Consider the following 20,984-nt stretch of genomic DNA (forward strand, 5'->3'; position numbering starts at 1 on the left):
AAGGGAATCCTGACCGGGATTTCAAGGGAATCCTGACCGGGATTCCAAGGGAATCCTGACCGGGATTCCAAGGGAATCCTGACCGGGATTCCAAGGGAATCCTGACCGGGATTCCAAGGGAATCCTGACCGGGATTCCAAGGGAATCCTGACCGGGATTCCAAGGGAATCCTGACCGGGATTCCAAGGGAATCCTGACCGGGATTCCAAGGGAATCCTGACCGGGATTCCAAGGGAATCCTGACCGGGATTCCAAGGGAATCCTGACCGGGATTCCAAGGGAATCCTGACCGGGATTCCAAGGGAATCCTGACCGGGATTCCAAGGGAATCCTGACCGGGATTTCAAGGGAATCCTGACCGGGATTTCAAGGGAATCCTGACCGGGATTCCAAGGGAATCCTGCCCGGGATTCCAAGGGAATCCTGCCCGGGATTCCAAGGGAATCCTGCCCGGGATTCCAAGGGAATCCTGCCCGGGATTCCAAGGGAATCCTGCCCGGGATTCCAAGGGAATCCTGGCCGGGATTCCAAGGGAATCCTGGCCGGGATTCCAAGGGAATCCTGTCCGGGATTCCAAGGGAATCCAGTCCGGGATTCCAAGGAAATCCTGACCGGGATTCCAAGGGAATCCTGACCGGGATTCCAAGGGAATCCTGACCGGGATTCCAAGGGAATCCTGACCGGGATTCCAAAGGAATCCTGACCGGGATTCCAAGGGAATCCTGACTAGGATTCCAAAGGAATCCTGACGAGGATTCCAAAGGAATCCTGACGAGGATTCCAAAGGAATCCTGACGAGGATTCCAAAGGAATCCTGACGAGGATGCCAAGCGAATCCTTACTATCATTCCAAGGCAATCCTGACGAGGATTCTAAAGGAATTCTGACGAGGATTCCTATAGAATCTTGACGAGCATTCCGAGGGAATCCTGACGAGCATTTCGAGGGAATCCTGACGAGCATTCCGAAGGAATCCTGACGAGGATTTCAAGGGAATCCTAACGAGAATTCCAACAGATTTCTGACGAGAATTCCAAAGGAATCCTGACGAGGATTCAAAAGGAATTCTGACGAGAATTCCAAAGGAATCCTGACGAGGATTCCAAAAGAATCCTGACGGGTATTTCAAAGGAATCTTGACGAGGATTCCAAAGGGATCCTGACGAGGATTCCAAACGAATCCTGACAAGGATTTCAAAGGAATCCCGACGAGGATTCCAAAGGAATCTTGACGAGCATTCCAAAGGAATTCTGACGAAGATTCCAAAGGAACACTGACGAGGATTCCAAGGGAATACTGACGAGGATATTCATGTCACTAGAATCCCATTGAAGAGTTTGACCGGAACTCTATTGATAATCAGAATCTGCGCATTTTATCTTTTAAGTTTTCAATGGAATCTCTTGTATAATTGTAAATATCTGTAAAGTGTAATTGAATAATGTTCAAAGCTGCTGTGTCATTGAGATCTATTTATAACCCAATTTCAGCTCATTGATCTGCTGCCATCGATTCAGTGTTTCTTCAACAATTATTTCCAGATGGTCTCACAAACAGATTGTCGTGGAAAATTCCTCCAATTACCTGCGGCTCAATCTTCTCAAAACGTTTTTTTGTTGTTTTCTTCGTCTCAAGGAGTTTCTTGAACTTTTCCAGCACCAAAGGGTTCCCCGCGCGCCATCGCTCGGGCTTCAAACTGCCTACCGCGGCTTCAGCTGGCCTGTCTCAAACAGTCAGCGAGGCCTAATTTTACAATCGTTTGCCAGCAGTAAATCACCGAAAATTGCCAATAAATTTCGAGAAACAAAAAAGAGAAGCGAAAAACACAAATACCGTAAACTAACAACATTCCTTCTTTTTTCGGGGTTTTCCCTCCCGTTCGCATCTCGATCTATCTCTGGGGTGCGTATAGGAGTTTTCGTCATTTTCGAATTAACCATTGCTGGGCCCACATTGGATAGATAGGATTGTGCGTGAGCCCCTCAAACGCTACCTGTTGCCTGATACAGTCCCATACACGCAGCATTCAGCAGTCAGCAGAGTTGTTATGGTTGTTGATCCGTTGCCGATTTTCGACCCTTTTTCTCCTTGCTTCACCTACCCGAAAATTTAGCATTTTACTGCTTTCGGACTCGGACTCGAACGACGAGGAGGGGATTATCTCGATGCTCCGAGTTGTTTTCATCGGTTACGGTCAATAAAGTGAACTAGCCTTTGCTTTATATTTTCATCTCTCGGCACTGACAACGACGACGACCCCGCCGCTGCCCCTGAGATAGTGGACGAGCGCTGCTGGCTGGCTGACCAAAAATAGATCAATCGCTCCGGAGCCCCCTCCTAATGAGGAGAAGAGCAGCGTTATTTGTGTCTTCGGGCGTTCGGATTTGTTCACTGGAGGGTGATCTACGCGGCAGCTGTAGGCTGGTTGGAAGGCGTTCCTCTCGGTGTCGAACAGAACGAAAACAGAATTTAATTGCCTTTCGGGTAGTTGTTAATGAATTCATGGGGGTTCGAAAACTGGTTGAGTGTTAATCTTTTATGACAAATGAATTGTCATAAAAGTTTGGAATCATAGTCCGACAGCGGGTGCGAAATAAAACTAAAATTTTGGAATGGCTCAAGTTGGGAAATATCAATAGCAAAAAAAATAACATTAATAACATTAGTAATCTGTGCAAAATTGTACAAAAAAAATAGAAATTAATTAAATTATATTGAGTATCGAAAATTTCCAAATAGCAACACACATGAGGTTAAACAAAATGGAAAAAAAATATTGAAACAATTCCAGTTTAAAACAAATCCTAAGGTTTCTGAAATTCTCCAAAAGTTGATGCTAAATTTCAATATAAAAAATCGTTGAATATTCCATCGCATTCCTTTGAAATCTTCGCCATGATTTCAGTGTTATTCTTGTCAGGATTCCGTTGAAATTCATGTGAGGCTGTTCATAAACCACGTAGACCACGATTAAGCAAACTCACCCCCCCCCCCCCCCCCCCCTCTCTCGTAGACTATGATCCATACAAAAATAAGTATGGAGCGTACACTGCCCAGAAAACCCTCCACGCCTCCCAATCACCGTGGCTCATGATTCCCTTAAAATCCCGATCAGGGTCAGGAATCTCGGTCAGGATTCCCTTGGAGTCCCGGTCAGGATTCCCTTGGAATTCTAATCAGGATTACCTTGGAATCCCGGTCAGGAGTTCCTTGGAATCCCGGTCAGGAGTTCCTTGGAATCTCGGTCAGGAGTTCCTTGGAATCCCGGTCAGGAGTCCCTTGGAATCCCGGTCAGGATTCCGTTGGAATCCCGGTCAGGATTCCGTTGGAATCTCGGTCAGGATTCCCTTGGAATCCCGGTCAGGATTGGAATCCCGGTCAGAATTCCGTTGGAATCCCGGTCAGGATTCCACTGGAATCCCGGTCAGGATTCCCTTGAAATCCCGGTCAGGATTCCCTTGGAATCCCGGTCAGGATTCCCTTGGAATCCCGGTCAGGATTCCCTTGAAATCCTCGACAGGATTTCCTTGGAATTCTCGTCAGGATTCCGTTGGAATCCTCTTCAGGATTCCGTTGGTTTCCTCGTCAGGATCCCGTTGGAATCATCGTCAGGATTCCGTTGGAATCATCGTCAGGATTCCGTTGGAATCCTCGTCAGGATTCCGTTGGAATCCTCGTCAGGATTCCGTTGGAATCCTCATCAGGATTCCGTTGAAATCCTCGTCAGGATTCCGTTGGAATCCTCATCAGGATTCCGTTGAAATCCTCGTCAGGATTCCGTTGGAATCCTCGTCAGGATTCCGTTGGAATCCTCGTCAGGATTCCGTTGGAATCCTCGTCAGGATTCCGTTGGAGTCTTCGTCAGGATTCCGTTGGAATCTTCGTCAGGATTCCGTTGGAATCTTCGTCAGGATTCCGTTGGAATCCTCGTCAGGATTCCGTTGGAATCCTCGTCAGGATTCCGTTGGAATCCTCGTCAGGATTCCGTTGGAATCCTCCTCAGGATTCCGTTGGAATCCTCCTCAGGATTCCGTTGGAATCCTCGTCAGGACACCGTTGAAATCCTTGTCAGGATTCCGTTGGAATCCTCGTCAGGATTCCGTTGGAATCCTCGTCAGGATTCCGTTGGAATCCTCTTCAGGATTCCGTTGGAATCTTCTTCAGGATTCCGTTGGAATCTTCTTCAGGATTCCGTTGGAATCCTCGTCAGAATTCCGTTGGAATCCTCGTCAGGATTCCGTTGGAATCCTCGTCAGGATTCCCTTGGAATCCTCGTCAGGATTCCGTTGGAATCCTCGTCAGGATTCCGTTGGAATCCTCGTCAGGATTCCGTTGGAATCCTCGTCAGGATTCCGTTGGAATCCTCGTCAGGATTCCGTTGGAATCCTCGTCAGGATTCCGTTGGAATCCTCGTCAGGATTCCGTTGGAATCCTCGTCAGGATTCCGTTGGAATCCTCGTCAGGATTCCGTTGGAATCCTCGTCAGGATTCCGTTGGAATCCTCGTCAGGATTCCGTTGGAATCCTCGTCAGGATTCCGTTGGAATCCTCGTCAGGATTCCGTTGGCATCCTCGTCAGGATTCCGTTGGAATCCTCGTCAGGATTCCGTTGGAATCCTCGTCAGGATTCCGTTGGAATCCTCGTCAGGATTCCGTTGGAATCCTCGTCAGGATTCCGTTGGAATCCTCGTCAGGATTCCGTTGGAATCCTCGTCAGGATTCCGTTGGAATCCTCGTCAGGATTCCGTTGGAATCCTCGTCAGGATTATGTCAGAAACCAGGATTCCACTGGAATCGTCGGTATTATTGCGTGGGAATCCTCGTCAAGATTACGATGGAATTCTCATCAGGATTTCGTTGGAATCGTCGTCAGGATTCCGTTGCAATCCTCGTCAGGATTCCGTTGGAATCCTCGTCAGGATTCCGTTGGAAACCTCGTCAGGATTATGTCAGAAACCAGGATTCCACTGGAATCGTCGGTATTATTGTGTGGGAATCCTCGTCAAGATTACGTTGGAATTCTCATCAGGATTTCGTTGGAATCCTCGTCAGGATTCCGTTGGAATCCTCGTCAGGATTCCCTTGGAATCCTCCTCAGGATTCCCTTGGAATCCTCCTCAGGATTCCGTTGGAATCCTCCTCAGGATTCCGTTGGAATCCTCCTCAGGATTCCGTTGGAATCCTCCTCAGGATTCCGTTGGAATCCTCCTCAGGATTCCGTTGGAATCCTCCTCAGGATTCCGTTGGAATCCTCCTCAGGATTCCGTTTGAATCCTCGTCAGGATTCCGTTTGAATCCTCGTCAGGATTCCGTTGGAATCATCGTCAGGATTCCGTTGGAATCCTCGTCAGGACACCGTTGGAATCCTCGTCAGGATTCCGTTGGAATCCTCGTCAGGATTCCGTTGGAATCCTCGTCAGGATTCCGTTGGAATCCTCGTCAGGATTCCTTTGGAATCTTCTTCAGGATTCCGTTGGAATCCTTGTCAGAATTCCGTTGGAATCCTTGTCAGAATTCCGTTGGAATCCTTGTCAGAATTCCGTTGGAATCCTCGTCAGAATTCCGTTGGAATCCTCGTCAGGATTCCGTTGGAATCCTCGTCAGGATTCCGTTGGAATCCTCGTCAGGATTCCGTTGGAATCCTCGTCAGGATTCCGTTGGAATCCTCGTCAGGATTCCGTTGGAATCCTCGTCAGGATTCCGTTGGAATCCTCGTCAGGATTCCGTTGGAATCCTCGTCAGGATTCCGTTGGAATCCTCGTCAGGATTCCGTTGGAATCCTCGTCAGGATTCCGTTGGAATCCTCGTCAGGATTCCGTTGGAATCCTCGTCAGGATTCCGTTGGAATCCTCGTCAGGATTCCGTTGGAATCCTCGTCAGGATTCCGTTGGAATCCTCGTCAGGATTCCGTTGGAATCCTCGTCAGGATTCCGTTGGAATCCTCGTCAGGATTCCGTTGGAATCCTCGTCAGGATTCCGTTGGAATCCTCGTCAGGATTCCGTTGGAATCCTCGTCAGGATTCCGTTGGAATCCTCGTCAGGATAATGTCAGAAACCAGGATTCCACTGGAATCGTCGGTATTATTGCGTGGGAATCCTCGTCAAGATTACGATGGAATTCTCATCAGGATTTCGTTGGAATCGTCGTCAGGATTCCGTTGCAATCCTCGTCAGGATTCCGTTGGAAACCTCGTCAGGATTATGTCAGAAACCAGGATTCCACTGGAATCGTCGGTATTATTGTGTGAGAATGCTCGTCAAGATTACGATGGAATCCTCGTCAGGATTCCGTTGCAATCCTCGTCAGGATTCCGTTGCAATCCTCGTCAGGATTCCGTTGGAATCCTCTTCAGGGTTCCGTTGGAATCCTCTTCAGGATTCCGTCGGAATCCTCTTCAGGATTCCGTCGGAATCCTCTTCAGGATTCCGTCGGAATCCTCTTCAGGATTCCGTCGGAATCTTCTTCAGGATTCCGTTGGAATCTTCTTCAGGATTCCGTTGGAATCCTCGTCAGAATTCCGTTGGAATCCTCGTCAGGATTCCGTTGGAATCCTCGTCAGGATTCCCTTGGAATCCTCGTCAGGATTCCGTTGGAATCCTCGTCAGGATTCCGTTGGAATCCTCGTCAGGATTCCGTTGGAATCCTCGTCAGGATTCCGTTGGAATCCTCGTCAGGATTCCGTTGGAATCCTCGTCAGGATTCCGTTGGAATCCTCGTCAGGATTCCGTTGGAATCCTCGTCAGGATTCCGTTGGAATCCTCGTCAGGATTCCGTTGGAATCCTCGTCAGGATTCCGTTGGAATCCTCGTCAGGATTCCGTTGGAATCCTCGTCAGGATTCCGTTGGAATCCTCGTCAGGATTCCGTTGGAATCCTCGTCAGGATTCCGTTGGCATCCTCGTCAGGATTCCGTTGGAATCCTCGTCAGGATTCCGTTGGAATCCTCGTCAGGATTCCGTTGGAATCCTCGTCAGGATTCCGTTGGAATCCTCGTCAGGATTCCGTTGGAATCCTCGTCAGGATTCCGTTGGAATCCTCGTCAGGATTCCGTTGGAATCCTCGTCAGGATTCCGTTGGAATCCTCGTCAGGATTCCGTTGGAATCCTCGTCAGGATTCCGTTGGAATCCTCGTCAGGATTCCGTTGGAATCCTCGTCAGGATTCCGTTGGAATCCTCGTCAGGATTCCGTTGGAATCCTCGTCAGGATTCCGTTGGAATCCTCGTCAGGATTCCGTTGGAATCCTCGTCAGGATTCCGTTGGAATCCTCGTCAGGATTCCGTTGGAATCCTCGTCAGGATTCCGTTGGAATCCTCGTCAGGATTATGTCAGAAACCAGGATTCCACTGGAATCGTCGGTATTATTGCGTGGGAATCCTCGTCAAGATTACGATGGAATTCTCATCAGGATTTCGTTGGAATCGTCGTCAGGATTCCGTTGCAATCCTCGTCAGGATTCCGTTGGAATCCTCGTCAGGATTCCGTTGGAAACCTCGTCAGGATTATGTCAGAAACCAGGATTCCACTGGAATCGTCGGTATTATTGTGTGGGAATCCTCGTCAAGATAACGTTGGAATTCTCATCAGGATTTCGTTGGAATCCTCGTCAGGATTCCGTTGGAATCCTCGTCAGGATTCCCTTGGAATCCTCCTCAGGATTCCGTTGGAATCCTCCTCAGGATTCCGTTGGAATCCTCCTCAGGATTCCGTTGGAATCCTCCTCAGGATTCCGTTGGAATCCTCCTCAGGATTCCGTTTGAATCCTCGTCAGGATTCCGTTTGAATCCTCGTCAGGATTCCGTTAGAATCATCGTCAGGATTCCGTTGGAATCCTCGTCAGGACACCGTTGGAATCCTCGTCAGGATTCCGTTGGAATCCTCGTCAGGATTCCGTTGGAATCCTCGTCAGGATTCCGTTGGAATCCTCGTCAGGATTCCGTTGGAATCCTCGTCAGGATTCCTTTGGAATCTTCTTCAGGATTCCGTTGGAATCCTTGTCAGAATTTCGTTGGAATCCTTGTCAGAATTCCGTTGGAATCCTCGTCAGAATTCCGTTGGAATCCTCGTCAGGATTCCGTTGGAATCCTCGTCAGGATTCCGTTGGAATCCTCGTCAGGATTCCGTTGGAATCCTCGTCAGGATTCCGTTGGAATCCTCGTCAGGATTCCGTTGGAATCCTCGTCAGGATTCCGTTGGAATCCTCGTCAGGATTCCGTTGGAATCCTCGTCAGGATTCCGTTGGAATCCTCGTCAGGATTCCGTTGGAATCCTCGTCAGGATTCCGTTAGAATCCTCGTCAGGATTCCGTTGGAATCCTCGTCAGGATTCCGTTGGAATCCTCGTCAGGATTCCGTTGGAATCCTCATCAGGATTCCGTTGGAATCCTCGTCAGGATTCCGTTGGAATCCTCGTCAGGATTCCGTTGGAATCCTCGTCAGGATTCCGTTGGAATCCTCGTCAGGATTCCGTTGGAATCCTCGTCAGGATTCCGTTGGAATCCTCGTCAGGATTCCGTTGGCATCCTCGTCAGGATTCCGTTGGAATCCTCGTCAGGATAATGTCAGAAACCAGGATTCCACTGGAATCGTCGGTATTATTGCGTGGGAATCCTCGTCAAGATTACGATGGAATTCTCATCAGGATTTCGTTGGAATCGTCGTCAGGATTCCGTTGCAATCCTCGTCAGGATTCCGTTGGAATCCTCGTCAGGATTCCGTTGGAAACCTCGTCAGGATTATGTCAGAAACCAGGATTCCACTGGAATCGTCGGTATTATTGTGTGAGAATGCTCGTCAAGATTACGATGGAATCCTCGTCAGGATTCCGTTGCAATCCTCGTCAGGATTCCGTTGGAATCCTCTTCAGGGTTCCGTTGGAATCCTCTTCAGGATTCCGTTGGAATCCTCTTCAGGATTCCGTCGGAATCCTCTTCAGGATTCCGTCGGAATCCTCTTCAGGATTCCGTCGGAATCCTCTTCAGGATTCCGTCGGAATCCTCTTCAAGATTCCGTTGGAATCCTCTTCAGGATTCCGTTGGAATCTTCTTCAGGATTCCGTTGGAATCCTTGTCAGAATTCCGTGTGAATCCTCGTCAGAATTCCGTTGGAATCCTCGTCAGAATTCCGTTGGAATCCTCGTCAGAATTCCGTTGGAATCCTCGTCAGAATTCCGTTGGAATCCTCGTCAGAATTCCGTTGGAATCCTCGTCAGAATTCCGTTGGAGTCCTCGTCAGGATTCCGTTGGAATCTTCGTCAGGATTCCGTTGGAATCCTCGTCAGGATTCCGTTGGAATCCTCGTCAGGATTCCGTTGGAATCCTCGTCAGGATTCCGTTGGAATCCTCGTCAGGATTCCGTTGGAATCCTCGTCAGGATTCCGTTGGAACCCTCGTCAGGATTCCGTTGGAATCCTCGCCAGGATTCCGTTGGAATCTTTGTCAGGATTCCGTTGGAATCCTTGTCAGGATTCCGTTGGAATCCTCGTCAGGATTCCGTTGGAATCCTCGTCAGGATTCCGTTGGAATCCTCGTCAGGATTCCGTTGGAATCCTCGTCAGGATTCCGTTGGAATCCTCGTCAGGATTCCGTTGGAATCCTCGTCAGGATTCCGTTGGAATCCTCGTCAGGATTCCGTTGGAATCCTCGTCAGGATTCCGTTGGAATCCTCGTTTGGATTCCGTTGGAATCCTCGTTAGGATAAAGATGGAATCTTCGCCAGGATTCAGTTGCAATCTTAGTCGGCATTCCATGGAATTTCCGTAAGGATTCTATTGGTATCCTCGTCAGGATGCCGTTGAAAATTTCGTCGGGATTCCGTTGGAATCCTCATCAGGATTCCGTTGCAATCTTCGTCAGGATACCGTTGCTGACGAAGATAGCATTCCGTTGAAATCTTCTTCAGGGCTCAGGATTCCGTTGGAGTCCTCGTCCGGATTCCGTTGCAATCTTCGTCCGGATTCCTTTGGAATGTTCGTCTGGATTCCATTGAAATCCTCGTTAGGATTCCATTGGAATCCTCGTATGAATTGCGTTGGAATCCTCGTCAGGATTCAGGATTCCGTTGCAATCCTCCTCAGGATTTAGGATTCCGTTGGAATCCTCGTCAGGATTCCGTTAGAATCTTCGTCTGGATTCCGTTGGAATCTTATCTAGATTTCATGGGAATCCTCATCAGGATTCCGCAGGATTGTTGCATACAATTTCGTAGAAATTTTCCCTATAACTCAATGTATCATGAACAACTAGATCTCATACACGAAATAGTTATCAAGGTTTCGTCTCCCATCTACCCAAACCACCACTCACCTCGATGTGCATCAGTTCGTAGATCACCATGGCGTAGTCGCCGACGAGCACGTCGCCCCGGATCACGGCCAGGTTCGGGAACAACCGGCGCAGCGTTTTCAGTCCGTTCACGCGGAACAGCAGCAGGTACTCGGTGATCTCCGTCAGCAGGGGGAAGGTATAGTTTTCGAAGCTGGAGTCGATGTACTTGTCGATGAGGAGTATGTGCACGAAGCCCTCGACGACGACGCAGTCCTTGAGCCGGTCGAGGTGGGCCGGCGAATTCCGCACGTCCACACTGCCGCAGACACCTGGGAGAGAAGAGGGGCGGAAAGAACGAGGTAAGAATTGGCGAATGCTTTATAGAAACCTTCGGTTATGTACTGGAGTAAAGTGAAGTACCGATTTACAAAACTCTCAGAAATTCTTTATCTTAGTAACAATGAATTTCTTAGATAATCTGCGGACTAAACTCAGCGTCTTGGTTAAGATTCGTTCGAAGCAAAATGAGGCTACCAGAGATGGTTTACATTGAAGTTCTGAATTCCAGATCTCCAGATCTTATAGTTCAAAGAACATCATGAAGATACGTTCTGTGCATTCCGTTGTGGATTAGGTACTGAGCATTTTTTACCATACAAGTAATTCTACTGTAGTTCAGAGTAGGGTTCATGAGGTTCATTATTGTTATTGAACGCTTTAGAACTCTGAACAAGATTGTTGTAACCCTTGTGACCACTGTTCAAGACTTCATCCCTGTTGATGACCTATGTACCCAAACATTTTGGAACGGTCAATCCTTCAGTCCGTGGAGTCCTCCATAACATGGAATTGGAGCTCTGAGTGTAGAATTATTTGTAGTCTGGAGCACGTTTCATGAGTCCCGGTTCTTGAAACCCTGTTCTCCAATATCCAGAATCTCCAAAAGCTTGATAGGCAGGGTTTGGCAACTCTTCAAGACATCATCTGCAGTGATGACCTAGGCACTTCTAAAATACTTCTAACACGATCAAGGAGTTCGTATTGCAAGTTGTGAAACCCTAGTTGGTTTATAGATCTCTTGTCCATTCAGTCAACCATATATCACTACCTTCGGCGAATTTCGCGAGCTTTTTACGATCGAAGTCATTCCTCCAACAATGACGGCTGCAGCAAACGTCTCGCTGTCAGCTATTGTTGTGTACACTTTCGTGTGACTGGACTGCACTGAAAAGGTGGCGCCAAACTCTCGATGACTGGGCTCGGGTGCAGCTCAATCGTGACGATGACTGTAACAAACAGTATTTCATCAACACCGCAACGTCTTGCAACAGAGCTTTCGTAGTCCCTCCGTAGAAAACCAAAACAACTCGAGTCCGAGTAACACGCGTACAATGGCAAATATTTTGCTTTCCCACTGCACTGCAGCACCCCGAAAAGACTCACCCCAGTCAGTTCCAGTCTCCATCCCTAATACAGAGATTGAGGATGTTGTTCTCACGTCTACTGACGTTCACCACTACAGTTCGCGCCATCCCCACCACAGTCGTCAGAGCTGATAAGGCCCGCCAAAAGTAAATCCACGCTGGAGCCAGCTAGCAGTCGTCGTCGCTGTTGACGTCGACGTATCGAGTTAATAAACAAACAGCATTCGCTATCGTTCTACACACGACCGACGGCGGGCTTGTAGGACCTACACACTTGACGCGATTTGCTATACCCAGAGAAGAATCATTCCGTGTGCACTGTGTAACACTCGCCGAGTAGACTTGAGAGTGATTCATTCATGACTTGATTTGGTGGTGCCCTTCGACGGAATTCGAGTAGCTTGGAAGCAGTTGATAAGGTTAAAGGAAGTGATGTTGAACTTGAAGGTTGCTCGGCGGATCTCTGAAGGGTCAAAGAAGCCCTGAAGCGCTGTAGAGCTGTTCATGTCCTAAGAATCCTTGTGGTGAAACCAATGATGACCTGCCAAGTATGTTGATAAACTGAGGTAAAGTCAATGAGCAAATTGAGTCTCTATGACTGTGATATATGGGGTAACTGAACTTCTTGTACCTTGAAACAACATAGATGTTCTATGGAGTTATCGTGCCAAAAGCTCCAGTAGCATACAGCAGAATTTTCTCTTAAAAGCATAACTTCACCTGTTTTATCTGATTGTTCTTAGAGTGACCATAAAGGTCCATTAAAAGATTGACCATAATGATGCAACTAAGTTATCCTAGGTATCTTAGAATCTACAAGCAACTAAGAAACAGGCACCCCTCGATATAACGTAACTTCAATATTGATTCTATTTTTTGCTATTTACATAACAGCCGTGATTTACAGACTAATATAGACTTGCTCAGAGAAGTCTAAGGAATTTCCTTTACCAAGAAATAAGCAATCCAGTACATACAGAAGATTAAATACAAACGCCTTTAATATAGCGTTGCCTTAATACCGATACATCCTTTTGGGAAACTATGGCAATCAGATGATGAAGGTCAAAAGTGATTCTAGTAATTCAAGGAATTACTAGAAAAATCCCCCAAGACACCCAATAAAAAAATCCTGAAGAAATCCCTAGAGAAGTTCTTGGGTGAATCCCTAGTGGAATTCCTGAGGGAAACCCTGCACCAATCCCACAAGTCATCCTTGGAAATATTCACAGAGATAAAACAGGACAAATACTGGGATTATCTCTTCATGAAAAATCTTCAGATAGAATATCCCATGAGGAATTTCTGTAGGAATTCCAGGGGAAGACTCAGCAGGAATTCCTGGTGGAATCACATTAATAACGATAACTAGATGAATCCCAGTCATAATGTCTAGAGGGATCATATGAATATTCGACAAAACCTGGGGAAATTCATTATCAAATCCTTGGAAAAATCAAGGGACAGATTGCAGGATGAATTCCTGGAGGAATTCTAAAAAGAATACCTGTAGGATTTCCTGTGGTATTTCTGCTAGAATGCTATCAGGAATTCCAGTAGGAATTCCTAGAGCAATCCAAGCAGGAATAGCTGGAAGGCTTCCTACACTATAAGGTACACCGGGGCAAGTTGAAACGGGTGGGGCAAGATGAAACAGCGGGATAACATGATGTTATCCAATGATGGTGAACAGCTTGTATGCCATAACACATAGTTTTTGATTCAAACAATCTTTTGGCGAAAGAAAAATTTCCAAATTGTATTGAAATCTATTTCAAAACTTCGTGTTTCATCTTGCCCCACCCGTTTCAACTTGCCCCGGTGTACCTTAATACTTATTTTTCTTAAAAAAAAATAACTTAATTTTTATGCAAACTCGCATACCATTAGTTAAAACAAGGGTTTCCAAACTTTCCCAGCTAAAGATCCACTTTTGATTATAATAGAGTGTTGCGATCTACCAGCACGTATTTCCAAAACATAAATTATTTCTAAAGATTTGCACCGAAGTTTTAAATAAATACATTTTATATTTTAATATTGTGAATTGTGATATAAGTTTATTTGGATCGAAAATTTACATTGTAACTGTAGGTTTATAAAAGCTTGCGTTTGAAAATTATTTTTCTTAGATTTTTTTCAATTACGTTTTCTGAAACAAAAGGTCAGAGCATGGTTAATAGGGGGATTAGGGGCATAATGGACACCCAAAGCAAATGAGTACGTTAGGCCTGTATAACAGGGTAAAACTAAACATATTATCAGTTCACCTACAACTTTAACTTGTTTCCTACGTATTTCAATCATTTACAGCAGGAAGAACGTCTTTATTCTAAAGAAATAATGAATTGTAAACCGTGTGTTTTTCAAGGCTGGCAGGAAAGGTACGGGGCGAAATGGACACCCATCGGGGCATAATGGACACCCCTGCATATTTTATGCTAATTCTTTGGTTACATCGACCAGTTAAGTAATTTGCCTACGGCGATCAATACTACAGATATAATACTCCATCTTAGACGAGTTTACATAACATCAAAGTTAATTAAATAAACTTTAGGCTAAAATAATCGGATTGCTTTTTCCAAACTCTCTAAAACGCCTAACAGTATGCAATGCGCGTACATCCATTCGTAATTGCCACTGTTCATTTCGCCCCGAATCGACTACAACATTAAAGCTGCTATTTTAAGTAAATTCTGATGAAAAATAAAATACTTTATCCATTGCTAAATCTCCGTATACATGTAGATAAGGTAACAATTCACTTGTTTTTAGGGTGGACACACTTCAACACTCGTAATACCTTATTTGATGCTGCTTCGAAATTATAAGAATTTCACCATATGAAAGACATATTTCAATTTCAATGATATTTTGGTTATTTTGGAGGAATATAGATGGTACTTTTGAAAAATAGAACCATGACTTGTTCCTTTACACTTATGCATTAAAAGTTTTACATGAAAGTCAACGGTTTCAGCAAAAACAGGGGTGTTCATTTCGCCCCGGGTGTCCATTATGCCCCTAATCCCCCTACGCCCAAGAAAATGTTTCAATTAATTGTCTCAAGCACTTGAGATAAGTTGTCAAGTTTTTAATACAAACTGAACAATTCCGAATGCAATATTACAAAGCTCCACATACTATGGGATTTTTTTCATAGATGTTACGATAAAAGAGAACATGAAATTCTGGCAAAGCCTTTGGAGATATATTGGAAATTGTATGCTTCTGCAGAGCTTTACGAATTTCCTTTCAAATGAGGCACACTGCGTTGTTACTCCAAATCATGCAATTTGCATCGCATTATCATATTATTGTTAAATTTTCACATCAAAATACAAAAAAGCTAAAAATGCTACTCTACATTTTACTTATTTAGCTCTTCTGGTGTCGGTTTATATGTAAAATACTGAAATTCAGCAACACTATACCGAAATTAAGCTTTACCGAAGTTTTGTCAAAATATTTCGGTAAGAATAACCAACGGCCGATGGTTTCTTGTTGAAATTTGATAGTTTTTGCTTAATTTTCAGTACTATATTTTTTCTGAAATTCTAACTGCTAAATTTGGTATTGTATGTTAAGCGTGTAATTCTAACTTAAAATATAAACTGAACGCAAAAAATATAATAGTTCATTTGTCGTACATACCAAAATCTTAAACCTTTTGATAGTTATCTCATAGTTCCAGAATCGATTTAAGAATGCGAATGGGAACAGTAGTTCCAATTCTCCAAAAGGTTCTCCAAAAACACTAGTTTATAGCATTATTGAACTAACTAAACTGATAATCATAGTTATTGTAGAATCATGCACTGAGTTCGAAAACGCGAAGGAAAAAATGCAGTTGAGCATTTTTTCGACTTTCCTTACAATGCTGTTCTGTTTTTAGAAAAGTTTCTCTTCAAGATGAATCGTCCCATAAACTCGCTGAGAACACGACTTCGTTTTGACACAAAAACTGTGTTCAGATGAAGGAAATATATTGTCATTAGCTTTCTATTTACGCCAAGAGATTTGAAATCGATTCACTATAATGCAAGATATTAAAATTTCAATATTAAAAAAAAAATTGAGTTCGTTTTTAGGTTAAAGCTGGAAAACTATTCTACTTTTCTACTTACAAACAGCACTCATTTATGCAGTGATTGGTCGTTGAAAGAAGTTGATGACTTTCGTTTTACATGTCGGACTCGATTAGCCGAAGACGCATTCTGATACTTCCCAAAAAATGCCTTGCAAACGGAACACTGTATAAAGCTTAAATTCCACCATTCTGTTAAACCAACTTTGTGTAGCAATCAGTCGAAATTTCAGCTTTAAGCAACATTCCATTCGCATGATATTTGGCGACAAACATATCTAAAGGCCTAATCTGCAAAAGAGAGGCTTTCTTTCTTCCAATTCTCTTGAAATTATTACGCTGTTATAGTGAACATTTTAACTTGTGATGTGTAGATCGGAAAAGGATTGTTTGATCTACCTGCCGATGCAAGAAGAAAATCAAAATTCATAAATACAAGCACGTTATAATCGAAAAAGAGGAGGCTTAAAGAGAGCCTCTCATCTGCACTTAGGACCTGATTTGTTTGGGACTCCAGAGAATCGAGTCCGACCTGTGTTTTGTAAATTAGAGTAGTTTATGAAGGTTTCGAATCCTTCAGAAATCATTTTAGTGCAGTATCTTCCGCCAGTTTCCCACCAAAATTACTAAACGGGCTTATGAGTAATACCTTCATGATAAAACATCTTTGAAGATTATTTATGCCACAAAGATATATTTCAGGAATATACCTGGGGTTGCTTTACAAACACCTTCAGGAATTCATGCAAGGATATTCCCACAAGAGGAGTATCGCCTGGAGTACTTGCCGAAAAAAAAACTTCAGAAACACATCCAGAGATTGCTTCAGAAATGCCTCCAGTGATTCCCCAACAATACCTCCAGCATATTTTACAAAAATATAGGCGGAAATTACTTCCGAAATGACTAAAACAAAAACTGCTTTAGATATACTTTTGAGAATTGCTTCGATCAACGATCAACGATCAATTCTGACTATACATGTCAATGGTTGCTCCTCCGTGATTGATCTGAACTGGTACCAGTTGCACTGAGATCCAACTGAATAAGGGGCTGGGACATTCCACTTATTCTCAAAGTGCAATTTTAGCAGCTCATGCATATTTGATCAATAACGGCGCCGGCCAAGTCCTTATAGTCAGCTGGGAAGGGAAAGGAATGTTAGAGTGTACTGGTTGCTGCTACTAGAGACCGAGAGCACTCTGCGTCCCCACAATCAGCACGGACTGGGGTATTTGTTAGATGGAAAGGATGGGAGATCTGGGAGTCACCGTTGGGTCGGTGATGCGATCCATGGATTGGGTGTTATTTTATAGTGTTCGTGATAGAGATTATGTGGTGAATAAGGTGAATAAGGTCAAGCGGCACAGCACGCTTTGGTTGCATAACTTATAGGCGTTATATATACACTGTGCTGTGAGTGGAAGTTGGAAGGGAGGTAAACGACTTTTTTCAATTCGTTTCTGGTTCTAGCGATGGCTATGAACATATGAATATATATGAAATGTATATGTAGAGAAGAGAGAGCGAGAGAAAGTGGATAGAAAGATACAAAGTAGGATGAAAAGGACGGGCCAGGGATTGAACCCATGACCTTCTGCATACGAATCAGAAGCGGTAGCCATTCCGGCGGATTTCTCATAAAATAAAACACCTCCGAAAACTCCCGACAGGAGTTTTGGAGTAATCTTCAAAGGAGAAGAAATAGAGGAATGCTTAAGGGAATCTCCGGGGATGATGATAAGTTTCTGGAGGAGTTTCTGCTGGAATCTCTTATTGATTTTTGTTTCTTATTCAGCCTTGGAGCAATTCTTGAGCAAATATCTGATAAAAAACGAAAGTTCAAAAACTCTTTGGAAAAGTTCAGGAAGAATAGTGATATGTGCTTCCCAAAGGAATCACTTGATGAATACCAAAAAGAATTTCTCGATTAATTTCAGTGAACATTCTCAAAGGTAGATATCCCTGCAGAAATCACTTAAATAGTTACAAAAGAAATCTTTCGATAAATTGTCGAAACGTTCAAGACATTTCTGAAGAAACTACTACATAGATTTTGGAAAGAATCTCCATGGCATTTCCTAATGTGTTTGCTTAAAAAAGAAATTCACAAAAATCCCTAAAGCTATCCTGTGGTACTTCCCAAAGGAGTATAGAAGCAAAATCTCAGGTGAATTCCTAGAAGAATTAGAAAAAAACTAAATTCCTAGAAGAATTAAAAATAAATGAAATTCAGCAAGAATTACTGTAGTGAGCTCACAAAAGAATTTCTGGTTCTTTTATCTGCGGGCATGCTTAGAAAAGCTTCCAAAGGCATATCTGAATTTATTCTGAATGAAATTCTTTATACATTGTAGATGAATCTAATTTCCATCAAAACAACTGAAGGAATTCATAAACAAATCTATAACAGTAAAACCCGAAGAGTTTCATCACATCACAGGTGAAAAGCCATTACCAGTGCAGGATTTGCTATGTCGTTCGGTTCCACGCCTCCCAAAAAGTTTTCTGTTTGATGTTTTGTCTCAAAAGAGCGCGTCAAACACTTTGCAGACTGTTAGAATAAATGTAACCGTCAACCATCGCAATCATGCTATAGGGAATCTATGCCTTCTGTGGGTTCCTTCAGATTATTTAATGGATTTCATTTTTGAATTTCTCCATTTTTGAATCCTTCAGAAATTCCTCCTGGAAATTAATGAGTTACGTCTAGGAGTTCGTTCCTTTAAGAAACCGGAGTTTAGTCTGAGATCCACGAATTTAATCTAGGGAACTCCGGATGGGTTCCCAGACGATATCCCAAGGTTTCCTCAATGCTGAAGATTTCCCACAAGGAACACTCTCGGGATTTTTTGAAAGTACTCCTACAGGATTTCTGGAATGAACTTCTGAAGGAGTCCCACAAGGAACCTTTGAATAATTTCGACAAGTGACAAGGAACTTCTGGAGGATTTTTAGAAGAAACTCCTCGAGGATACCTAAAAGCAACTTCTGGAGGACTTCCAGAAGCAACTCCGGCAGGATTTCTAGAAGTAACTTCTGAAGGATTACTAGACTAAACTTTTCGAGGGTTCCCGAAAGAAACTTTCGAAGGAAACGCAATAAGAAATCCAGGAGAATCCCAAAGATGAACAAAGATAGCATTCAGCAAAATTTCTTGGAAGTAATCAAAATCGAAGTTCCAGAAGGAACTCCCGTGGAACTCCTGGAGAATTTTTTGGACTAGTCCCCGAAGAATTTCCTGAAAAAAATCCAGAAGGAACTCTTTGAAGAATCCCAGAAAGGAGTATCGGAATGGATTTCTGGAGGATTTCAGAAAGTTGTCCAGCAAGAATTTTCCTATGATATTCTGAAGAATCGGAGGTACTCCTGTGGGAATCTCGGAAGGACCATCTTGGTGAATCTCAAAAGCAACTCTTGGAGGGATTTCAAAAAGATGTGTTGGCTAAAATTCAGAACGAATTTCTTAATGGACTCCGATTTCTGGTAGAATGCCCGAAGGAATCCCCGAAGAAACTTCAGAAGAAATTCAGAAAAGAACATCTGGGTCAATTCAGGAAGAAACTCTTGAAGAAATCCCAGAGCCAAACACGCTTTCTTCGAAAATTGTCATTGAATTTCAAGAGATAACCAAACGGAATGGTACGAGATAACCTAAAATAATTCCAGAAGGAACTTCCTGGGGAAACCTAAAAGAAGTTCTGTAGAAGCTGTAACGTTTACTACGTTCTAGAAATTATTCTGAATAAAGTTCTTGGTTGATTCGTTGTACATTTTCTGATGAATTTCCTCGAATTGCTGAAGAAAGATAATTTAAAATGGGATTCCGCAAACTATATCCATGACAGAAATTTTTGCTGGAGGGTTCGGAGTGAAAAACTTAAAAAATACAGAGTAATGTATGTAGTGAAACCTTCAGAAAAATTTCAACTGTAAATTCCTTGGAGAGAGACGAACCAGCCAAGAGCTGAAAACCTCTAATAAAGATAAAAAAAATCTTTGATAAATTCTAGAAGAAACAAAGGAACTATTTGGAACACGCTGCGGGACATATTACATTGAGATTGATCAATATTGCCAAAAGGCCGTAAACCTTCTCCTTTTTTGGCGTAACGTCCCCACTGCTTCCCAGTTAGTTTTCTATGCGTACTTCCACAGTTATTAATGAAGAGCTTCCTCTGTCAATGCCCATTTTACATGTGTTCATCCTGTGGTAGGCACGAAAAAACTCTATGTCCAAGGAAGCCAAGCAAATTTCTATTACGAAAAAATGGGACTGACCGGGTATAGAACCCACCATGCTTAGCATGATCAATGATCATGCTGTATACTCTTATACAGCAGCGGCTACATGGGCGCTCACATGACCGTACATGAATTTTCCATAAATCCAAAACTTGATGGATTTATCTCTGGAGGCTATCAAGTTAAACTGCGACATTTTCCAGGAAAATTTGCTCTATTTCCAAACCCAAACAAATCCGCCACATCACATGCGGTTGTGTATGCATGCGTGGGGGCACCCGCCTGCCGCCACCCGATCATCGTTAAAACCTTATGATTATTATTATGCAACCCGAGAGGCCTCCGAGCCAGCCACAGTAAACCAACGAGCCAGCGCAGCGATGAGACCGAGACATTAGTCAAATTTCCATATTTTCCAACGTGCCTCAACTTCTTCCTCAACTCACACGCACGCGGCGGCGGTGGCGCGGCGAAGTCTTGTCAGGCAGGTCTCTTCTTCACCGTACCATATCGTGTCTTCAGACAGCAGCAGCAGCAGCGAGACGACTACGGCATCCGCATCAAGCAGCGGCAGCGAAAATAGATTTATGGCGGGGCGCAACGAAGCGAAAACAATTTTCAGATAGTTTAGTTTAAAATTAGTCGTCGTCATTTCGCGCGGAATGGTGTTTTGGCTAAATCGAGCATATTATGATTTTTTTTCTTCTTCTGTTGGTTTTGAGTGTGGGGAGAGTTACCTCTGCTGCATACCCTCCTACCTGATGGATGGAAGGCAAACGAGCAGGGTTGGCAGATTTTAGGGTTAGTTTGCTACTTATTGTTTAACCACGTTAGATCGCAAATAGCAGGATTCCGTGCTGGACGATCCTGTGTGGACCATATTGTCAAGCTCCGTATAATCTTGGAGCAAATCAATGAATTCCAAGAGTCTTTCTACCTGGTGTTCATTGAATACGAAAAAGC

General features: G+C 44.0%; 1 protein-coding gene across 3 annotated transcripts in view; it reads right to left on the minus strand.

Annotated features, from left to right (window-relative positions):
* LOC109621320 (insulin-like receptor) overlaps positions 1-20,984 on the minus strand; it is a 216,496-nt gene that overhangs the window by 160,568 nt on the left and 34,944 nt on the right. For all 3 annotated transcript variants that reach the window (XM_029875643.2, XM_062856295.1, XM_029875644.2), the window contains exon 3: positions 10,302-10,591. In XM_029875643.2, the coding sequence (XP_029731503.2) occupies positions 10,302-10,591 (290 nt within the window). The remainder of the gene's footprint in view (positions 1-10,301; positions 10,592-20,984) is intronic.

The sequence above is a fragment of the Aedes albopictus genome, chromosome 3 (assembly GCF_035046485.1).
Source record: "Aedes albopictus strain Foshan chromosome 3, AalbF5, whole genome shotgun sequence".
Lineage (NCBI taxonomy): Eukaryota > Metazoa > Arthropoda > Insecta > Diptera > Culicidae > Aedes > Aedes albopictus.